The 24,684-nt window shown below is 33.7% G+C and overlaps 1 protein-coding gene across 1 annotated transcript in view; it reads right to left on the reverse strand.

The window, feature by feature from the left end:
• The window catches only part of LOC114339198 (ras-related protein Rab-10), a 43,657-nt gene extending 21,574 nt beyond the window's left edge, over positions 1-22,083 (reverse strand). Inside the window, exons 1-2 of the mRNA XM_050658819.1 lie at positions 21,841-22,083; positions 21,481-21,680 (exon numbers count right to left, since the gene is read on the reverse strand). Coding sequence (XP_050514776.1) covers positions 21,481-21,680; positions 21,841-21,967 — 327 coding nt within the window. The 5' untranslated portion in view covers positions 21,968-22,083. The remainder of the gene's footprint in view (positions 1-21,480; positions 21,681-21,840) is intronic.
• Positions 22,084-24,684: the final 2,601 nt, after the last annotated feature.

Raw genomic sequence — 24,684 nt, forward strand, 5'->3', positions numbered from 1 at the left:
GATTGTAACGAGGAAAGGCGACTTTGATTATGTAAATATGTCCTTCGCTTTATGCACTCAATAATTTCCTCAATTTTGTTTACTTCATTCTAAAATTGTTGTCCGTAAATGATTTAAAATTGATGTTAAGGCGTTGAGTTATGCACCGAGTATTAAATAAGCAAAAATAGAAATGAATGCACTACCAACAAACAGGGTGTACAGTGTACACTCTGCGATAAGATAATAGGAAAAACATCACTGACATTAAAGATTTCTTTAGAGGGTACATGTAACTGATTAACAACAGAAATAAAAACGAGCGAAAAACACAAAACTATACCACATTATACAGGGTGCAACAAAAAGGCAGCCCATTACAATATTTTGGGGTCAAAAGTAGGTCAACTGAAGTTAACTTACCTTGCGACAAAATGTGCACACCAAAAAGTTACAACTGTTTCAAAAATAATGCAAATGAACAAGTGGCTTCCTATCGGTAGGCAACAGCTACTTAGAAAAAAAAATATAAATCTGTGCACCCCATAAAAATTTTATGGAAATTGTTATCGGACTAAACCCTCCAAATTTTTGTGTATGTTACAAATAAGTTTCTATGTCTTAGTCTGTTGCCTATGATTATAGGTTCTGTAAGTTGTCCATCTATTCTGACTTCTATTTTGCGGTTTTAATAGATGTCTTTAATAGTTTTTTTTCTGATACTCAATGGAACTTTTGTATTATCCTCTTCTTTTAGTGCCTATTCGTTTCGAATATTGGCGATCATTCTGGCTATAATTATTTTATTACCTGATGTTTTAAATATATTAGTTGTTGTTGTTGTGGAGAACCATTTCCTTGTGTTCTTTAACCAGAATATTATTCTTCTCCCAATTCCTCGCTTTCCGAATACTTTACCTTGAGGGATTACCTTCAGTAATCTGTATATAGTGGCGTTTCTCATTGTATGTCCGAGATATTCTAACTTTCTCCTTTTAATGGTATGCATCAACTATCTTTCTTTCCCTACTCTTCGTAATACGGTCTCGTTGGTTATCTTGCCAGTCCATGATATAGGTACTTAGGATTCGCCTGTATAGCCACATCCCGAAGGCTTCAAGTTTTTTCTCCATTGCTTCAGTGAGTGTCCAGGATTCAACTCCGTAATACAATATTGAGAAGATATAACATCGTAGGAGCCTTACTTTTATCTCCATATTAAGGTTGTAGCTTTTAAAGAGTTTGGCCATGTTATTGAATGCACTCTTAGCCTTCTCTATTCTACATTTTATTTCTTGTGAGTGATCTAATTGTTCGTTTAGTATTATTGATAATTAGTTGGGCGTCTCTAATTTTATTTTTGCTGATGATCATAAATTTAGTTTTTGACATATTTACTTGAAGTCCAAATCTTTCACTTACTTCATTTACTTTGTTTATTAGTTGCTGTAAACTGTTCAAACTGTTTGCGCAAAAATAACGGTATTGTCTACATAGTGGATGTTGTTTAGGCGTTCTCCGTTTAGAAGTATTCCATGTTAGCAATTTTCCAAGGCTTCACTAAATATTGCCTCTGAATATAGGTTAAATAATATAGGTGAAGGTATACAACCTTGTCTAACGCCTCGTACAATCTGGATTCCGTTGATTCACCTCCAAGATTCGTTCTAATTGTGGCTGATTGGTTCCAGTATAAATTTTGTATCATACAGAAGATAAATTAAAAATTTCGAGTAATACTTTGGTGCACGCTTCGATCAGATCAAGGTTGAAGAAAAATTACAAAATGAAGAAACAGGAAACATACATATTGAACAACTAAACCACAAAATAGTCGAAGCTCTGAAACAAGTACTAGAAAAATGTTGCCAAAAAAACCAAAAAGAAGAAAAACTAAGCCTAAGCACGAAAACTCTATTAGAGGAAAGAAGGCAATGAACAGATAAGTACGGAACTAATTTAACATAAATGAGAGAACTAAACAAACAAATAACTAAGAACATCAGAAAAGACATAAGAGGCTGCAACACTAGAGAGATATCAAAAGTCATAGAAAAGAACAAAAGTTTTAAAGTCTTCAGAAGGAAACAGCCAATAGGAAAGTAAACTATTTACAAACCGAAAAACGCAAAGGGCGAAATATTAACAGATAAACAAGAAAATTCTACAAACTGTATGACAATTGATAGCAAACTCTACAACAAAACAGAAGAAGAAAATATTCCAAATGACATTATGCCAAAGGTTCTGAACCAGAGCTATGAAGACATACCAGATTTTACTGTAGAGAAATTAAAAAACTCTCCTACAAATGAAAAATAATAAGTCACCTTTTGATGATTGGGTCTGACCATACTTTTCACACAATACCTTGCATGGAGAACAACACCATCCTAATGGTAAAATGCAGTGATCATTATAATGTTTAACCTTCCGTGACTAACATTGGGTCTGTGAGACGGACCACTTAGAGTTTTTACGATTATATCCAAATTGTTCGTTATGTATCTTCGCCGCCATCAGTAGCTGCCTGATTCAGGTGCCTGTTTTTAGTGTAGAAGTTTGAGTCTTTAGTGTCAAGTGATTATGCAATTATCGGCAATTTTATATAAAATTTTTTCTCAGAGACCGATGTTGGACGTGACATATTCAATAAAAAAACTATTTATATTAACGAAACAACATGCGAACAAGTGCTGATAATTTAGTAACCCAATTGCCAGAAGTAAAAGGTGAAGCTAGGTACAAAAAAACGGCAGTGGAAACATTGAGCTTGTTTTTTACAAATGAGATGTTGTATAATTGTTTTTATTTTCTTTGGTATTTTGCTAATGTTTAAGAGGCTTAATAAATTGAACACACTTGAAAGTGTGTCAATGGAAACATTTTCTTTATGTCGATCTCTGAGACGGATGTTAGCTTTAATCTTCAGAAAACCTATGTTAGTTGCGGAAGGTTAAGAAAGGAGAATTAACAAATCTGGCAAACTATCAACCAGTCAGCTTCATCTTACACATATATAAGCTTTTTACAAAGGTCATAAGAAACATACTTTCGAACAAAATTGACTTTTACCAATCATGTGAGCAGGCAGGATTCAGGTCAGGCTTCCGCACAAATAACCATCTACAAGTTATTAAAAGCCTCATCAGAAAATGTATAGAGTACAACAAACCTCTAATCTTAATACTTGTGGATTATAAGAAAGTATTTGACACAGCAAATCACCATAAATGCTAGAAGATTTAAAAGAATGCCGAATAGATCACCGCTACACCACTGCCATCAAAAATATCTATGATATTGCTAGATAAGAAAGTATTTGACACAGTAAACCATCAGAAATGCTAGAATCTTTAAAAGAATGTCGAATAGATCACCGCTACACCACTGCCATCAAAACCATCTACGATAATGCTAGATAAGAAAGTATTTGACACCGTAAACCACCAGAAATGCTAGAGTCTTTAAAAGAATGCCGAATAGATCACCGCTACACCATTGCCATCACAAATATCTATGATAATGCTAGGGCATGCGTCAGATTCCATGAAGATACATACACATAAGTTCAACATTCATCGTGGAGTTTGCCAGGGTGACACCATTTCGACAAAACTGTTCACATCATTATTGGAATACCTGTCTAAGTGTGCAAACTTACACAAAAAGAGCATAAACAGAAATAGAGAGCAACTTAGTCACCTCAGGTTTTCAGATCACATAGTCCTGATAATCGCATTGATCATGCCATGGAAATGTGCGAGAAAGGCTCTACCATGCCTCTACACGAGTGGGTCAACAACTTAAAAATACAACTCAAAAACAAGATCAACAACTTAAAAATACAAGTCATGACACAACATCGTTCTGAGTGAAAACATCAACATAGCTGGAACAAGTATAGAACAAACATCAGCATACAAATATCTGGGGTGCGAAATTCACTTAAGTATAGATAACCAGACAAACGAACTAATGCGTAGAATAGGGTTAACTTGGGCGGCTTATGGAAAGCTAAGAGATGTTTTCAAATCAGCTATTACCATCAGCTTAAAGAGAAAAGTCTTTGATCAATGTGTGCTGCCAGTTCTAATCTATGGTGCGGAAACGCTAATGCTCACTAAGCGGTGGCACCCAAAATCCCGACAGCAAAAATCCCGACGGCCAAAATCCCGATACGCGAGAATCCCGACACGCCAGAATCACGACACGCGAGAATTCCGACACCCCATAATCCCGACATTTGAAAAATTAATTACCTACTTACTAATAAGTACGGGTGCTAAATATTATGTATTTTGAAAGAGAAAAATATATGAACACTTCATTTTATAATGTAAAAGCGCTACTTACTGAAATAGATGGATGTAAATGACTTGGTAATATCTATTGAATGAAAGTAAACTTGAATTGAAGATTTGATTAGGTATAACTAATATATCTACTATCTACTATATTATATTGAGCTACATATACAGGGTGTCCCGAAAAGATTGGTCATAAATTATACCACACATTCTCGGGTCAAAAATAGTTCGATTAAACCTAACTTACCTTAGTTTGAAGTTAAAAAATGAAAATCGATTTTTTTTCAATATATCGAAAACTATTAGAGATATTTTATTTAAAATAGACATGTACCATTCTTATGGTAGGATCATCTTAAAACAAAATTATAGTGAAGTTTGTCCACCCCATAAAAATTTTATCGGGGTTTTGTTTCCTTAAACCCCCCTAAACTTTTGTGTACGTTCCAATTAATTCATTATTGTGGTAGCATTAGTTAGAAACAACGTTTTTAAAAATTTTTTGCCTCTTAGTATTTTTCGATAAGCCAGTTTTTATCGAGATGCGGCTTCTTTTTTAATATATTTACATAAAAATTTTATGGGGGTTTTGTTCCTTTAAACCCCCCAAATGTTTGTGTACGTTCCAATTAAACTATTATCGTGGTACCATTAGTTAAACACAGTGTTTTTAAAACTTTTTTGCCTCTTTGTCTTTTTTTGACTAATCACCTTTTATCGAGATGTGGCTTCTTTTTCAAAATATACCTAAAAATGTAAATTATAAATAAATTTTCAGATTATTAACAGGTCTCTATAATCGTAATTAACCATATACAGATATGTGGTAGATTCAACAAATATTCAAAACATGTCGATAAACACTGGCTTATCGAAAAAGTACTAAGAGGCAAAAAAGTTTTAAAAACATTGTGTTTAACTAATGGTGCCACAATAATAATTTAATTGGAACGTACACAAAAGTTTGGGGGGTTTAAAGGAACAAAACCCCCATAAAATTTTTATGGGGTGCACAAATTTTACTTTAATATTTTTTTTAAGATGTTGCTGCCATAAGAATGCCACATGTCAATTTTCAATAAAAAATCTCTAAGAGTTTTCGATACATGAAAAAAAAATCGATTTTCATTTTGTAACTTCAAAGGGCTGTAACTTTTTTTGTGTGCACTATTGTATATAGGTAAGTGAGGTTCAATCAACCTATTTTTGACCCCAGAATCTGTGATATAATTTATGACCAATCTTTTCGGGACACCCTGTATACTGCAAAAAAAAGAAAAAGAATCTAATTCATGTATCTACCTATGTTAGAAATTTTACTTAGAAAATTAGTCCATATTAAATGGTAAATACTTTTGTTTAGTAACCAAACATAAAAAACAGATGTCCATAAAAAAAACCAGAAATAAAAATGTAATTATATGTTATAGGTCTGGATCCCGCGTATTAAAAAAAAATTGATTAATAGCAAGCTGAAAATTTGTTAATAGCTTAAGGGTGTCTAGTCGCATAAACTTTGATATATGGGAACACTGTAACAGGGGCAGTTTTAATTGTGGAACAGGTTAAAAATTTGGAACGGTCAGACCACGAAAACGGCTAATTTATTTTGTCCGACAGAACAGACTTAAACTCTCCGAACAGAGATTAACTCCGAACAGAGATTAAACTCTCATGCAAAAATCAGACTGCTATTTATCTCCGAACAGAGATTAAACTCTCATGCAAAAATCAGACTGCTATTTATCACCTGTCATAATTCCTGTCATTTGACATATTCTACATGTTCCACTCATTAAAACGCCCATTTGGTGGTAAATAGCAGTCTGATTTTTGCATGAGAGTTTAATCTCTGTTCGGAGAGTTTAAGTCTGTTCTTTCGGACAAAATACATGTGCCGTTTTCGTGGTCTGACCGTTCCAAATTTTTAACCTGTTCCACAATTAAAACTTCCCCTGTTCCAGTGTTCCCATATATCAAAGTTTGTCCGACTAGACACCCTTAAGCTATTAACAAATTTTCAGCTTGCTATTAATCAACTTTTTTTTCATACGCGGGATCCAGACCTATTAAAACAGAAATTATCAAACCTTGACCAGAACACAGTATTTTTATTGGATTAAAACTTACAATGAACTGCCAAACAATTTAAGAGAATTATAGAGATTTGTCGGGATTTTGGCTGTCGGGGTTTTGTCCTGTCGGGATTCTGGCCTGTCGGGATTTTGGCGTGTCGGGATTCTGGCTTGTCGGGATTTTGGCTGTCGGGATTTTGGGGTAGACCCCTCACTAAGACATCCGCAAACAAAATTCAAACACAGAAGGCAACGTAACGGTCCATGTTGGGATTAAACCTGAAAGACCGAATAACTAACAGAATTGCGTCGTAGATAGGGACCGAGACAATCAAAAGAATGTGGACGTTAAAATGGAACTGGACAGAACCTGACGCGAGAACGAAGGACAGCAGATGGACAAAACATTCTCGAGTGGAGACCCAGACAAGACCTTTCAAAATAGAGGACGACCACCAATAAGATGGACAGATGACCTGAAGCGGATATACTAAAATTGGATGCAAGAGGCCCAGAACAGGGATTTGCGGGGTGAACTACAAGAATCCTACGTTCAGCAGTTTACAAGCATAAGCTGAATCATGATGATGAACTTATAACAGTTGAATAGCCCTCGTAAATAATATTGACCAAATTAAGGCAATATACATAACAACAACACAATACTTCCATTAAAGCGACAATATATTAGCTTACTTGTAACAAGTTATTTACCCTTTGCACTTTCATTTACATTTTGGTCCATGGTATTATCAAGGTTATTGAATTTTATTGTATTCAAGTATCTATTAAACTCATTTATTGGACAATCAAGAAATATGTTGCATTGTCAATAAAAAAGTACACTGCTCCAAATAAGTAATATTATTTTAATTCCCACGACTGTAGCAAGAAATCGAGATATTTAAACTTTAAAGAACTTATAGCAAGTTATGGATATAACACTAATTTGTTTAGATATTTGCTATCTATAGACCCAACTCTACCAACTTGGACAATAAATACTCCATACATTAATACTTCTTTAATAGCCCCTCGAATCGAGGCGAATTGAGATAGCGAGACAATCGTTTGTCAAAATGAAAAAGTTCCTATGCAGCCGGGACATAAATATAAACTTAAGAACGAGAATGTTAAGGTGCTATGTTTTCTCCGTTCTGCTGTACGGCATGGAAGCTTGGACACTGAAAAAGATAAACATAAAAAACATTGAGGCATTCGAGATGTGGTGTTACAGGAGAATGTGGAAAATACCATGGACAGAAAGAGTAACAAATCAAGATGTTTTGCTGAAGATGGGGAAGGAATGCGAAGTCATAAAAACCATACAAACGAAAAAACTGGAGTATCTAGGCCACATAATGCGAGGAGAAAAGTACTCTCTGCTAAGACTCATAATCCAAGGAAAAATCTCGGGAAAGAGAAATGTGGGACGTAGGAGGATTTCCTGGTTGCGAAATTTAAGGGAGTGGTATGGGTCCAGTTCAATACAGTTGTTCAGAGCTGCAGACAACAAAGTTAAGATTGCTGTGATGGTAGCCAACCTCTGATAGGAGACGGTACTGCAAGAAGAAGAATAGCCCCTCAAAAAACGACGTAAGTCCTATCCTCATTAATCACTTCTATCAAGAAATTCTAACAAAATATGAGGACTATATTAAGATTTTCACTGACGCGACGCTTCAAAAACAGAAAATGGCTGTGCCGCAGCATTTATAAAAGACTCTATGGAATACGCTATACGAATACCTATTTATTGCAGTGTATTTACTGGAGAAGCTATTGCAATTTTTTTTAACATCCCATTTATTTACAATCTGTAATAATGATTACAATAAGTAAATTGTTTAACAATTAAAAGAGACTTGCAGGAGACTGTCCAGTGACAATAACTTATGAAATCATAATTTTAGTACTTAACAAAATTATTTGTGACTAATAAATAAAACCCTATAAATAAAACAATAATAAATAAAATATTTTTGAAAATGTAAAATCTTGTTCGTAGATCGCTTGGAGTGTGGCGCTTTAGCCTTCTGTTTGGCTGGGGTCTCATCAGTGGTGTCATGGCAAAATTAGCAGTGCGGGAACGCAGTGCCGGAACGCATTGCTAATTTTTGTTTACAAAACCTAAATTCTCTATTATTTTTTTTTTCTTTTCTTAACCAGTGTGGGAACGGCGTTCCCACGCGTTCCCACACCATGACACCACTGGGTCTCATTAGGTTCTTCGCTAGCCTGTTGGGGTGGTTTTGTAGTCGGATGTCGTATTTTTGGGCGTAACTGGCAATTTCTTCTTTGACAGTCTTCATTTGGAGATCACGATTAATGTGTTCATTGGGCATGTACCACGGTGCATTTGTGATAATGCGCAAGGTTTTCGATTGGAATCTCTCCAGGATGTCGATATTGGATCTCGACGCAGATCCCCACAGTTGGATACCATAGCTCCATATTGGCTTAATCACTGCCTTGTATACTAAAATTTTGTTGTACAAACTCAGTTGTGACCTTTTTCCTATCAGCCAGTACATTTTATTGAGTTTCAGACCCAACTGTTTTCTTTTCGTGAATATGTGTTTCTTCCACGTTAATCTGCGGTCCAAGTGCATACCTAGGTATTTTACATCATCCTTTTGTTGTAGTACTTGATTATTTAATGAGACGGTTGGGCACGTATCTTTTCGATTAGTGAACGTTATATGTACTGACTTGCTTTCGTTTACTTTAATTCGCCATGTTTGTAACCAGATATTTATACTGTCGAGATTTGTCTGGAGCAGTTGCGAGGCGATGTACGGGTTTGAGTGAGCTGCAATGATTGCTGTGTCATCTGCATATGTGGCTGTGATGATATTTTGGCTTGTAGGAAGATCTGCTGTGTAGAGTAGGTAGAGAACTGGTCCAAGGACACTACCCTGGGGTACTCCAGCTTTGATTGGATGTAAGTTAGTGCACTGATCTTTAACTTTTACAAGGAAATGGCGGTCGGAGAGATAGGACTTGAGGATTAGAAAGTAGTTGAGAGGAAGGACTTTTCTTATTTTGTATAGCAAGCCAGTGTGCCAGACTTTATCAAAAGCCTGCAAGACATCCAAAAAGGCTGCAGAGCAGTATTGCTTCTCTTCTAAGGCTTTGTTTATGGAATTGCAGACTCGATGAATTTGCTCGGTGGTAGCATGTTGTTGTCTAAATCCAAACTGGTGGTTGGGTATTAGCTGCTTTTCCACAAGGATTGGCTGTAATCTGTCTAGTAAGAGTTTTTCAAAAACCTTTGACATCACTGAAAGTAGACTGATAGGTCTATAGGACTTAACTTCTTCTACAGGCTTGCCTGGTTTGGGTATTAAGATGATTTGTGCCACTTTCCACAAAATGGGATAGTAACCAGTTCTTAAGATTGCGTTAAAAATCTGTGTCAAATATTGCACGCCTTTCTTGGGAAGTTCTTTTAAAATTCTTGCAGTGATTAAGTCGAACCCTGGGGACTTTTTCGGATTCATATCTGTTTGGATTTTGTTGAAAACTTTGTTTGGCTGTGAATTTCTTCAACGGTGCTTCTAGTTGGTATGGATATTCTAAATACAATTGAATATTATCTTCTGCATCAGAGTTGTTGTTTTGGGCATGTGGTTGGAACACTTCCTCCAGGTATTTGGCAAAGACTGTAGCTTTTTCGTTGTTACTTTTAGCCCATCGTCCGTTACTGGCCCGGATAGGCGGATTAGAGAGTTGTGGTCTGTTAATCTTTCGTGTTGCCTTCCATAGCGAGTATTCGGAGGTTTCCGTGGCAGATAGATTTTGTAGATATCGTTTTATGTCATTGTTTTTATTGTTGTTTAACAAAGTTTTTAGTCGCGCTGTAGCTTGGTTTAATCTATTTTTAACCTGGGGTGCGCGGGTTCTTTGCCATACTTTCCTTAGTCTTCTTTTTTCTACGATTTTTTCTTTTATTTCGTTGCGTAAATCCTTGTGTATGATCGTTCTTGGTTGTGTAGGTGTTGACTGCCAGCCAGCTTCCTGAATTATCCTATTTGATTTACAGCTTCGTCAATTTCGCCATCCAATTTCAGTGGGATGTTTAGGTCCAGTCTCTCATCAATGAGCCCGGAATTTAATCCAATTGGTATATTTACTACTTAGATATAGTGGAGGTTCTGTTTCGAGGATATTTGTGGATATCATGACCAAGACAGGAGAGTGGTCGGATGAAAGATCGAAACAAGATTGTGCTGTCTGGGATTCAAGTGGTATTCCTTTCGTCACACAGAAATCAACCAAATCCGGAATTTTGTTTATGTCTGTGGGCCAGTATGTGGGTTCGCCAGTAGATATGTATTTAAGGTTGTTGGTTTCCATTGCCATGTATAATTGCCTACCTTTCGGGGTTATTAGCCTGGATCCCCAGTGAGTGTGTTTTGCGTTATAATCGCCGCCTGCTAGAAACTTGTTTCCAAGTGTGTTGAAGAATTCTTGGTATTGATTTTTGGCTATAGTATGTCGTGGTGGACTATATATTGCAGTTACTGTTAAGGGACCGTTCCAGTCTTCTATGCTAATACTTGTTGCTTGTATATAGTCTCTTTTAAACTTATTTAACTCGTGGTGTTTCATCGATGACTTAATTATGATTGCAGTTCCTCCATGTGCAGTGCCATCTGGATGTTTGGTGTTATATATTGCATAGTTGGGAATTCTCAGATAGCTTCTATTTGTAAAATGTGTTTCAGATATTAACATTATGTCGATGTTGTGTATTAGTATAAAAGCTTTAACCTCTTGAATTCCAAATAGCTATTTTTAAGAATTTGATCATTTTGTTAATTTAGTGACGACGGTGGTGAGAAGATTTAACAGTGTACCCATTTGTTCCATCAGAACTTTTAACATATTCTTTAGTTCAGCCATGTCATTTGAGGCGGGAGTATTGGTAGTAGTTACTTCTGTTCGGTCTGTATTACTATTCGTAATTTGTTGCGAGTTATTAACGATTTGGGCGTAGGTAACTCCTGCTTGGACATGTTGTGCATGATTAATTGGCATGCTAGGCCTGGGTCTAATCGTTGGGAATTTTTTCGTTTGTAGCTCCTTGTATACCCTGCAACCTTTGTAGTTTGCTGGGTGGTCTCCCTCGCAGAGTACACACTTGACGTTGGTACTTCTTTCTTTATTAGTGCATTGATCTGTTGCATGATCCCCTGTGCACTTTACACATCGTGGTCTAAGGTGGCAGTATGACTTGGTATGTCCGTATCGTTGACATCTAGAGCATTGTGGTATCTCTCTTTTTTGGTACGGTGGTTCAATTTTAATCTTATGGTTTAATAGGAACTCAATGTCATATATATTTCTATTATTATCAGAAGGTTCCAGGTCGACGAAAAATAGTGATAGCTGATCTTTAGTTTTAGGGTGTTTGATGTTCCAAATGTTTCTAACAGTGTGGCCTTTCTCTTCTATTTCCTTTTTAATAAGATTTTTGTCCATCGAGTAATGCATGTTCTGAAGAACAACCCTGAAACTGCGCTCGTTTTTTATTTGATAAGTATGAAACTCTGTCTTTTTTTCCGATAGGGCTTTTGTTATTGTACTATAGTAGTCAGCAGATTTTGGCTGAAGTTTAACTTGATCGGAGCTAAGAACTTTTAATTCGTAATTATTTTCAGCAATTTTGTTTAGTAATTCGATAAGTGGGGGTATGTGTTTAACCCCCTTAATAAATATTGGAGGCGGTTTGGTTATTTTCTCTTCTTCACTTGTGCTTTCATTGTAATTTATTTCATCATCTTTTGACTCGCTATTTAGTGCCTCGGAATCTGTTAGAAGTGGTAGTCGGCGAGTTCAGCCAGTAATCGTTTATTTTTGTTTGCTTTACAATTCTTTTGTCTGGACTAGTTCGATGTCTTTTGTTGGAGTTTTCCATTCGGTTTGATTTAATGAGGTGGAAGGTGGGTTAGTATATTGGGGTTGCTTTAAGGGTTGAGAGTAAGATGTGTTTAATGGTTGAAAAATTTGCATATTACCTTGTAATTGTTGATCAGTGCACGTTTAGTATTTTGGAGCGCACGCCGCTGGCTGCTGGCTACTACCCATTGCGTCGCATTGCATAGGTTCGTTAGATTGCAGAATATTCTGATTTATCGCCGTCGAAGCGGAATCCATTTTCGTTTTTTGGGTCCCATTAACAATCGTTTAATTTGTTTCACCACAAAAACTGGATTTTTATTTTTGTATTTATATTTAACTAAAGATAAACAGACTGGTAATATCGACTGTCTCGTTCGAAATTCAAACAAAGACTCTATTGAGAAACAAAGACTCTAGAAAATTGCAATTTTAAAAGCACTTGAATTTTGCCAAACTAATACAGATCCTAATATTCTACTAATCACAGATTCACTATCAGTACTTCAATGCATAAAACAGATCTATCCATCTCATATTATTATCCAAAAAATTAAATGTATCATACATTGTATGCAGAGCAGAAATATAAACATTCACTACCTTTGGGTACCTTCACACATAGGTATTTCAGGTAATGAAAAGGTCGATGCCCTAGCACTTAAAGCAACTACTGACGAACACATTGATATTATCCAAATATCAATTTGAATATCAAGCAATATTGTATACAAATTTGGCAGCATTGTTGGGATTCGAATAGCTCAAAGCTCAAAGAGATCAAACCTTACATCAATCTCCAGCTCCAGCTCCCTGAAAAAAGAAAAGAGAACAAGTGGTAACAAACCGATTAAGAATTGGGCAGACAACATTAACCCATAAGTACTTAATAACCAAAGTGCTACCATCACAATGTTCATACTGTAGATGCAACAGTCCAGCACATTCTTACAGAATGTACTTTACTCGTATGAACGAAGCATCAACAACATCTCTGAAGAACCAAGTCAGCTGAAGAATATATTAAATTATAATTTATTCAGTACAATTAATTATCTTAAAGATATATACATTTATTTCATAAAATATAATAATTATATTGTAATTGTTCAACATCCGCTAATAACCTTCCATGGTTGATGTGGCTTTATGTTAATAAAAAAAAATATTATTTTAAATTAAAAGGTAAAAAGAAAAAGAATTATAATTGAAGTCTTTTTCTTTTTACGCTTTGAAAATAGATATTCATTTACAAACAATTCATAACTTTTTTATTCTAAATTATTTCCCTCTTCTCCTTCCTAACCAATTTTTGATAAAATGCCTCTTTCATCCTAATACCTCGTTTTGATAACATTTGCAAACAATTTTTCATTCATTTTTCTTCTCCTTCCTAACCCAATTTTTATAAATTGCCTCTTTTATCCTAATAATTTTTTTTAATATGTTTTCGGCTACTCCTGTGCTTAGGTCATAGCTCAACCTCATTTTGTTTCTTTTATTTCTTGGTTAACACTGTTTTATATTATGTCTTTTCATAAACTCAAATGATTAAAATGATTTTTGTCTGAATTTTAGTGATTTGGAGTTAAATATTGGAAAGTGCTTCAATAACCAATATTTATCAGTTCCAAAGGGTAAAAACTATAATAGTGTTCGGTGAAGATGTCACATATATATTTTGTCATAAAACGACAATTATTTTTGGTGGGCGCTGCAGAAAAATTATAAAATAAAACATCCTCTTTGTTCCCAATGATCCAAAGAATTTAAAATAAGGTCAATCTGGGCTGAGAAAATTGATTTTTATAATTTATTTTAATTTTTTTTTAATAAATCTAGCAATAACTTCAAAATTCCAGTATTTAGGTAGAGGGAATATTACGTGAAAAATAATCAGTATTTCTTAAGAACTTCGCAACAACTTCGGAACAAAACGCAAAAAACATAATCCCATTTGAAATAAGAAAACAGGGTATCCCATTTGAAATAAGAAAATTCATTAGATTTCGAGAGAAAGATACTGTGAAAAGTATCTGGCCCGGTGCAAGAGGAAGACTGCACATGGAGAATCAGTAGAAACGACGAGCTAAATGGACTGAATGAAGGGTATGATATTGTATATATGTTCAGTGACAAGAAAATACTAAAACGACAAAGAAGACATTACAGTAGAAGGCGGCACTGCGGCAGGAAGGCAAAAAAAAACGAAGGCCCAGGACGTGATCGTTGGATGACGTGGAAGGCGACCTGAAAACCATGAATATAAGGCAATGCAGAAGAAGGGCATCAGAGAGATCTGAATAGAATGACATAGGCAGACAGGCAAAGACCCATCCAGGGTTATGATGCCAAATGAAGAAGAATATTAGATTTCCAGAAAAGCATGGAAGATCCGACAACAATGTAAATAACATCATAATATCGGCCGCATCACACCACCCTTACACACTAAAATTTATAAAATTCGTAAAAGTCGTTTCCAAAATAATTAAGGCGTTTCATACATTTTATTTAGCGTATGGACTTTCTCAGTACGATAAATACACAAATATAATATATATTATTCAAACACCAAAACATAATGAATGAATCTAAATATTAATGTCCAATTTACATAGCCATTCAATTGCATCTGGGGAGCATTCCACAAAGTCCTGGAGGTTTCCACGGTAGGCACGATTTAGGCAATCTGAAACACAATGACTTATGGTCTGTCTAGGCGATCCACAATCACACTGTGGACTTTCTGCACGACCCCATTTGAACAGAGAATCAGCACATTTACCATGTCCGGTACGTATGCGATTAAGCCTCGCCCAGGTGGGCCGGGGCAGACCCGATCCGATGAAACCCTGGGTTGGGGTGGATATCTGAATATAGTCTGCTGCTATTGTTGGCATCCATCTTGTGGACCATTGCCTATATATATCATAGGAATCACCAATTGTTCGGGCAGTTCTGATTGGAGGCTTTCTAGACCTCAGTCGCTGGTGCTCTTTTGAGATGTCTGGTATGTCTTGATGGATTGGTAATTGTATGTTGGCTACAATTTTCTGATACTCTCTCACTAATGCTGCTGTACGGCGTAGATCTGGTGGAGCAATATTGCTCAAAGTAGGCAGCCATCTCACTAGGGTTGATTTTATTGTTCCAGTGATTATTCTCATGGTTTGATTAAGTTGGACATAAAATACACAAAAATCATACATAAAACTCACTCTGTATGATAAGAAATACAAAAAGTTAGAAAATCTTTAATCACCCTGTACATATATGTATGTTTCAAAGCTCTTATGATTCAAACAATATTTAATCAAATAAATTCCAAACTGTAGAACTAAAAATCTAATATTTAGATCATAGGACAAATCTATAATGAAAGTATATTTAGATATAAACAAATTCAAATGATGCTTGTTATAAATTTGTTTTGATGAACTGTTAACTCACATTATCAGATTGTTTTATTAAAATTTGATAAAAATAAAAAATGCAAACAGTTATGTCAGCATTGATATAAAATAATGATAAAACACTACTTCATCATCTACGATTATACTTTATCATAAAAATTTCCCATTTGTCAACCTCAATATTTATGTTGAATTATGTGTTTTAAGATCTTAATCATTTTATCTCATTTCTGATACTCAATATTCATAATGTGGATAGGCATGCTGCATGAATTAAATTAATTGATAATTGGATTCTACAAAAAAAACTTAAAGACAAACCCAAGATTCATTGATCAGCAATGTAATATCACATAAGTAAGTATTGGGCATAAGATCAATAAACTCAAAGATGTCAATACAGTACAACCTGCCATATCCGGACCTGTCATATTCGGACCTCCCCATATCCGGACGGTTCTGCGCCGTCCGGATCTACCGAAATCTACCGAGAAATGCAGTCCTGCTGTTAAACAAAGCACTAAAAGAACAACTAAAATATCGCGAAATAATGTATTATAGAATCTATAAAACGTGTCTATCGACGAAAGTTATGGACGGCGTTGATTACTGGAATGTATGAAGGAGAAAACGTTTCAGAGACTGTAAAAGAAGTAGTGGTCTTGATATCCGGATTTTTTCATATCCGGATCGGTCTGTCGTCACATTGATCCGGATATGGCAGGTTTGACTGTAATAAAAAATTTAATCAAAAAGTTTTTATATACTTGGCTTTGTCTTTGTCACTATGTCCGCAAATTTTGTAATCAATTTTAAACATAGTTCTAGGCTACCTAGGCACCTGAAATTTTCAGAATAGCTCAGAACTATCTAACAATGCAATATTTAACTGCTATTATATGGATAAATCGATTTTTTAATTTCAAACTATTTTAAAAATGTGACGAATGCCATGACATTTATAATTAACTATTCTAACTGGGAAATAAGCCACAATTTAAATAAAAAATTATTTTATTAACGTTTCGACGTCCAAATGGGACGTCGTTGTCAAAATACAAAATATTTATAAATTAAACAAAAATGTTGTTGCTTAGCAAAAAATTTCTTCTAATAATTTAATTCTGACACATTTATATCGGCCATTCAGATATACCTTCATGGCCTTCAGATATACCTATATTCAGATATATTATACATTTTAAAGTAAAAGACTTTAAAATGATATTGCCAATATTTATGAGTTGCTTTCCTGGGACGACTTTACTGAAAGATAGTTCATTTGATTACATGAAATCAACCCCAACTCAAGAATATCCGTCATAAAAAATCATAGCATGTGATCTGTCTTTAAAAAGACAAACACATGCAACAGTGACAGTAAAATTCTCACGTTAGAGATTCCATAGTAAATCACAAGGGAAAACCAGGAAAAAACCTTGTGGTACTATCCCGACATCGTAAGTATTTGGTCTTACATTTAGTTTACTCTCAAAACTAATACCAAATTCTGACTTTACATACCTATATAAGTTATTTTAAATTATAAATAATATTAATAATACATAAATAATACTAAAACATGTACTATTCTCGATATGCTATTGACCTCTACCGAGGAATTTGCGACACAATTCGTTTCATTTAGCATAATTAGAGCCGCTTCTTTGATTTTTCTCTTTTTACTATCTGTTTCTTTCAGGACTATACTTGAATCTCTCCACTGAACTCTTATGTTCATTATCCCATGCGTGTTGACATATTTGAGATCTATCAAACTCTCTATTTTTAATATAAGACTGATGTTCACTTATTCTAATGTCTAATGGTCTTGATGTTTCACCTAAATACAATTGTTCCCATTCACAAGGTATTTTATAAATACAATTCTTTGTTCTTTCTTGTTCATTGTTAGGTTTAGTTTTAGATAAAATAGATCTCAATGTCTTTGTTATTTTAAATTGCTGATATAAATGAGTCAGGTTAAATTAAATGATTAGAAGAATTTTTTACTAAGCAACAACATTTTTGTTTAATTTTATTAATATTTTGTATTTTGACAACAACATCCAATTTGGGCGTTGAAACATTAATAAAATCATTTTTTAGTTAAATTGTGGCTTATTTCCCATTTAGAATAGTTAATTACAAAAATGCCACAAGGAAATAGCTTCAGAACAACAATGACATTTAGATTCCATTTTAAAGTAGGTATGTCAATAAATCAATAATTATAAATTGATGGTGGCTCAGTGGTAGAGCATTAGACTGCAGATCGAGAGGTCCTGAATTCGAAACCTGGCTGTTGCGTATGTTTTCTTAATTTTTTTAATAAATAATTAAAAGTTAATATACTTAAAATTCATATTTTATAAGTCCATTATTAGGTATCTATAAATATTATATATACAATTTTAAATACTTTCTTTAATTTATATGAGTTTAAATCCAATAGCGAAATATGTCTCTAAAAAAGTAGATTACAAAATTCTTTTATGACATAGAAATTGAAACAATAAAATAGTTCATAATTTTATATTGGGTCCTATAAATAATGAAAATGTTTTATTATAAAAACTTCTTTTTTATAAAAGTGTAATTGTATATCAAAAGATCTATCATTTGGATATGTTAAAGATTACAATTTAAATTAACACATTCTCTGATTATCGAAGAGGATGAAACTCAGCTAAGAGCCACTTTGTTCAATGGCACCTGACTGAAGTAACCGTATTATACGCTGGTGTGTGGGATCAGCAGGAAATTTACTGACAGAAAGTGTTGATAAATACAAATACCTAGGAACCTGGTTTTCAGAAAATAATAATCAAACAGAAGAAATAAGGGCCAGGATAGAAATAGCAGGAAATGTGTTCACAAAAATTAAAACAATTCTCTGTAATAAAGACCTAAGATTAGAACCAAGAGTAAGAGCTGAGATGTGTTTTCAATAGTGTAGCTCGACATTGAAGCAAGAACACTTAAATAAGCTACAGTCATTTGCAATTTGGTGTTACAGAAGTATGCTTAGAATAGCATGGACTCAGAAGAAAACGAACATGGAAGTATTACGAGAAATGGGCAATGATAAACACAATAAAAATAAGAAAGTTACAATATCTGGAACAAGTAATGAGGGACAGCTCTATGAAATACTGAGACTGATAATACTGGAAAAGATAACAGAAGCACAGAGTATATCGTCGCACTAGAACAATACTAGGATATCTTCAAATATTTGACTTTTGAGTTATCTGCTCTATCTGATGTAAAATTTTATAAGCTATCTGGAGAGATACTAAGATTTGTTCAATCAACTGCTTTGTGGTGTTTATGAGCAATATCCTAATATTGCACTAGTTGATTTGTTGGAAATACCTGGGTTAAAAGGAAGATATCTTAAAATACCTTTTTATTATCCGATTGATACTTGCCTTTTCTAATCATAGTTGTGGTGAAATACCCGGACATTCCCACATGTCTTAGTCTAGCCCCACATCTGCATTATGATTTTTTTAACATATCTGTGTTTTTAAGTTGTCTTAGTATTTTACTAACAAACTTGTCCGACTATTTCACCGAGTGTGGCAAAGAAAATTTTAAATTAACCTGTTTTTTTAAGTTGTCTCTGTATTTCCCTAAATAAGCTTCAAAAATAAGGATTATTTGAATAAATGTCCGAGTATATCCCCACGCTCACCTACGAATTCGTGGATGAGTCGGTCAGTTACAGTACAGTTGTTCATTTTCACTGGTCAGTTTAACTTCAAGTTGCTCTCCGACTGCAATAGAGTGCGGATGCTAGAAGTCGTTTTTTAAATTCGTTTGGAAAACATGTGTCTTCTGTTTATTAAAATGTATTCAGTGTCTGAGCGGACAAGAAAAATACTCAGAAATTTTTAAAACATTGATGCATCATTATCTATGCATTCCTGCATAGAGTCTGCCAAAAAAAGAGCTTTACTGAGTGGACCTATTTTAACTCCACAGGAAATGGCAATGATCATAAAATTAACCCAAAAAAAACAGGAAAGCCTTATATGATTAATAATCTTAAATTTTTTGATATTTTAGACTGGAAAAAGTTTAGCATGAATTTTGCAAGTTTTTCTAAAAATTCAATTGGAGAGAAAATACTCTGGATCAATATTAAGGTACGGCGAGTGACCAAAGAAAGCCCAAATATTATTTTCTACAAGGAAACCTTTGGTACCGATTCATTTAAACAAATTAACGTTCGAATGAATGAAGTTGACAATATTGCTCCAGCTTATATGGAACGCCCTAAAATTCCGTTTAAGAAAAAAGAAGATCTTTTAAGTTTAATCCGACATATCCCTGCTGAACATCACGATTTTTTTTAAATCTAAAACCGTACAAGAAAGGTCAACAACAAGATCAAGAAGTTAGCGATTAAAAAATGTTCCCGGAAGTTTTTTTTCAATTTATTATTGTTTATTGAGTGGAATTTTAGTATAAATGATTTAACCAGTTGGTAATAGGTATTTGATTTCATTTTATAAATTTATGTAATAATATATTATGTTTGCTATTTCTTGAAGTTTCAGTAAAAAATAAAAAATTACAATACCTACTGCATTTTTTTGCGAATAATTGTGTAAAGATAACTTGAAAAATCAATGAAACAAGACAAAGTGGTCAAGTGCGTCAAAAAATAGTGTAACAGTGGGATATTTTGAAATGCTAATAATAGTAACAAAATTAATTGTTGAAAAATAGAATTGGTGAAATACTAGGATAAGCTGAAGAAAAATAAAGATATTTTTAAAGAATATTACAAAAAATAAATACAATACTAGGACAACTTCAACACTTAGCAAGGATAAATTGTATATATCAAAAATTTTTAAAGTGTAAGAGGAGGACATGTTACAAAATCTCAGTTTATTCTCATTATTTATTATTTCAAATTTTCAGTTGAACTCTAAACACACTCAAGAACAATAGGGCACCATAACATTTAAGAAACAATGCAATAAACTGATATAAAATAGTTTTATTTCATACTTTCTATGGAGGAAATTTAAAACTCAATTTACTCGAAACTATATTTTTTAAGTTGTCTTAGTATTGTTCTAGTACGACGATATGAAGAAGGAGAGTACCATAGTGGAAAAATTTTTTGAACACAGTTCCATAGAACTCTTAAGAGCAGTTGTAGATAAAGTAAAGATAGCGATGATGATATCCAATCTACGATCAAGAGACTGCACTTAAAGAACAAGAAGCTGACCAGATTATCAGGAAATACTAAATAAGTATAAATATATCTTTGTTTTTGCTGGCAAGGGAATTAAATATAATCAGTATCAGAAAGCTGCCTTGATAATTAACATTACAAACAGAAAATCTAGTCACAAATGATTTTACTACTAAATTTCAGCCTACTGAAAAAGGAAAAGATACTGAAAAAAGTAGAATGAGTTGCACATGACAATCAGGAACAAAAACATTAAGACAAAGAAGTTTATATTTAGCTGTATTGGCAATGACCAAGAACAAAGGAATACATCACTAGAAATTATACTGGAAAAAATCCTGTGAACTAAAACTAAAACAGAATATAACAAATACAGATATTTAAATGCAACTACAAGGAACTAGGTATGCTAGAACAGAAAATAGATAAAGAAAAAACAAAATAGTTCGTAAGATCCCCAGTGTCAAATAAGAAATGCTTAAACAGAACAGAAATGATCACAAGACAGAAACAAAGGAGCAAATTGTGATTATCATCTAAAACTGAAATGCTGGTGGAGTTGTCTTAATACTCACCTCATCTATGTTTCTTAACCATTTGACTATATTTTCAAAACTCTTCTCATTGGTAATATCATAAACTAACATAATCCCCATTGCTCCTCTGTAGTAAGAAGTCGTGATGGTGTGAAATCTTTCTTGACCAGCAGTATCCCATATCTGCAGTTTGATTTTTTTACCTCTCAATTCAACAGTTTTTATTTTGAAATCTATACCTGTAAAAAAATTCTTTATCCATGTGTACTTGAACATTAAACTTTGGATACATCAATATCCAATTTATAAGGATAGACCGGTTTGATAAATCATATTGTCAAAATTTAAGTTATATAAAATTCTTTCAAAAACTAAATGAGAATCCTAAAAATAAATTACCTATTGTTGATATAAATGTAGTTGTGAATGCATCATCTGAAAATCGGAATAATATACATGTTTTCCCTACTCCGGAATCACCAATTAATAAAAGTTTAAACAATAGATCGTACGTCTTTTTTGCCATTTTTATATAATTTTTTTTTATTGAAGCCTATCAAAAACATCAAAAATAGATACTGCCAATCTGCCAAACTTCAAAGAAGTCATACTGACATGACAGTCATCTGACCACAAAACACAATTTTCAGGTGGCAATTTTCAGGTGGAGGTGGTGGAGGCCACAAAACACAATTTTCATAGACTATGAATCAGGCAATTTTTAGTGCAGGAACTTTATTAAATTGAAATATTTATTTTTATATAATAAATTATTTACAAATTTAAGTTTGTATAAAGAAGTGACTGTGAGCTCGTACGTAGAGAGGATATTTACAAATTCGCGAGCGCCAGTAGTGGCAAGTCTGTAAACGTTTACCGGAAATTTGACATAAATGTCAAAGTGATTAATTTAAAATTAAAATTAAAAACATTAATTATAAAAAACATTAGTTGGTCAAAGCTGTGGTATATATTTTTACCTTAAATATACTTACGTTTTAAATGCTGAATTTAAGTTTTTTTAATGTTGCGTAATATGTAATTATAAATTAATCTGCGCCATCTACACGATAATTGTGAAAGTATCCGAAGTAAGAAATTCATATTTTATCAATAGAACGTTAAAATGATTAGCAAAATCTTAAAAATAACAATTACAATTTAATTACTTTTTTGCGTTGTAAATATTAAGCGATAACAATTAAATAATAAATTTAAAAATTACCGGTGAAAGTTGAATTGGTAATCCGCCAGGAGCGACACCAGCGAAGCTCAGAGCGTATAGATCGAAAGAAGAAATCGTGGCTAACAAATATAAGAGATTGGACGAATGTCAAGAGAAATAACCTAATACCACCGCTAATACACGCAACATAAACGAATTTGTCATACTGGTCATCAACCACAACAAATATGGCACGAGAAGTTCTTGCGCAATTTAATTACCAATAATATAAATTAATATCAGCGTGTTATTTTTTCTTAGTTTCTTTAAATATCTCAAAAAAGCCAAAGCAAATAAAATAATGCTGTATGTTTGATTGCATAAGCACAGTTTTACTGCGTTGATATGTAATATTGTGCTTACGATTTTTAATATAACATCACCTCCGAATAACTATTTATTAGGTAGTTTATCCGGCAGATTACATGTAAATGTGTCAAATAAACCTCCGAATAACTTTTATTCGGAGGTGAAAAGACCGGGCTTTAGGTACTTGTTTGTCATTACATTTGCTTAGCAAACATTTCCACTACTATCAGTGGCGGTACTACTATCAGTAGGTAGCTACTATCAGTGGCGGCTCGTATCACTTTAAGTAGGTAGTGCCAGAATTCGGACAGCTGCCTAAATTTTTAGTGACGGGTTCACGATATTGTCAAAAAAGGTATAAAATAGAAATTAAAAAAATAGGTACGGATACTTTTACATTTTATAGGTTTAATACCATTTCTGGGGTGTCAAGAAATTTAAACATTTAAATAAATGCATTCAGTAATTGATTTGACATCATGTCCGTCTAACAAGTAAAATCTCCAAAATCTCTCAACGTATCGCCCTTTACACAAATATCGGACAACTATAACTAACTGAAATTCACCAGCGACGCGACGTCTGTCGTTTCATCGGCAATCACTGCAACACCAAGATAATTTTCAATTTCTTTCCTTATTTCCTCATGATAAACATCTAAGATGCACTGAAGGAGTTTATTTTGTGTTGTTTTGAGGTACATGCTTTTAAAGATTTGGAACTTTGAATATGAACCTAAGTCGTTGTCTAATTCGGCTAACATTGAACAGTTCCATAAAGATGCCTCTATTTTCTGAATTTTCCTTTTCGTCGTGATTTCTCAAAACTAACTCGAAAGCTCCACAAAACCATATAGATATAATTTTTAAAAGTAAAAAAAAAATTAATTTGATTTAAAACATATCGATTCTTTATCCACTTCTTGTTCATTATGTTTAATTAGACTATCACGATAAGCTGAATTTAACTCGGGTTTTATTAAAAATTAAAAAACTTTAAATTACTTAAAAATATAATAGTTTATAATTAAAAGTTCAATCATTAAAAATGTAATAATTATAAATACAAAAACGAGCGAGCGAGCGCGTAAAAAAACTCTAAAATATAATGTACTACCTACCCTGTACGGGAATTATTTGGATCTACGATCCACTATTCACTATGAGGAGCATAGTAAAAAATAATAGATCTTCCTTGTCGACTTTGTCGAGCCAGGCACGAATAGTCGCATTTAAACGTGTATAAAAAGTGTAATATAGCTCTATCTCTGTCACTTACATATAATGCCCGTAAAATCTTTCTCTTTTCAGCTAAGCCATCTAAGCTTTCGATACGGGGCACGATGCGATCATTCCTTCCACTGTGAGTGGCGAGGGTTGTACTACACTGCACAGTTGCCAGATTTTATATAATTTATAAAGAGAAAAGAAATACGCACAAAAAATGAACGGGCATTAAAACGGTTGAAAGATAAAAAAAAATATGTTTCTGTATAAAAATAAGGTAGTGCCATGGCTCCATGGCACTACCTCACCGGCCGCCACTGCCTACTATTCCCAGTGCCAGATCCAAGGGAGGCGATGGGGGCGATTGGCCCCCCTCTTAAACCAAGTTATGTATAAAAATTATAAAAACATTAATTTATTCATTAATTTTTTATAGAAATTTTGCCAAGCGGCCCCCCTCTTGACAATGCTGGATCCGCCACT

This window comes from Diabrotica virgifera, chromosome 8 (genome assembly GCF_917563875.1).
Source record: "Diabrotica virgifera virgifera chromosome 8, PGI_DIABVI_V3a".
NCBI classification, from domain to species: Eukaryota; Metazoa; Arthropoda; class Insecta; order Coleoptera; family Chrysomelidae; genus Diabrotica; species Diabrotica virgifera.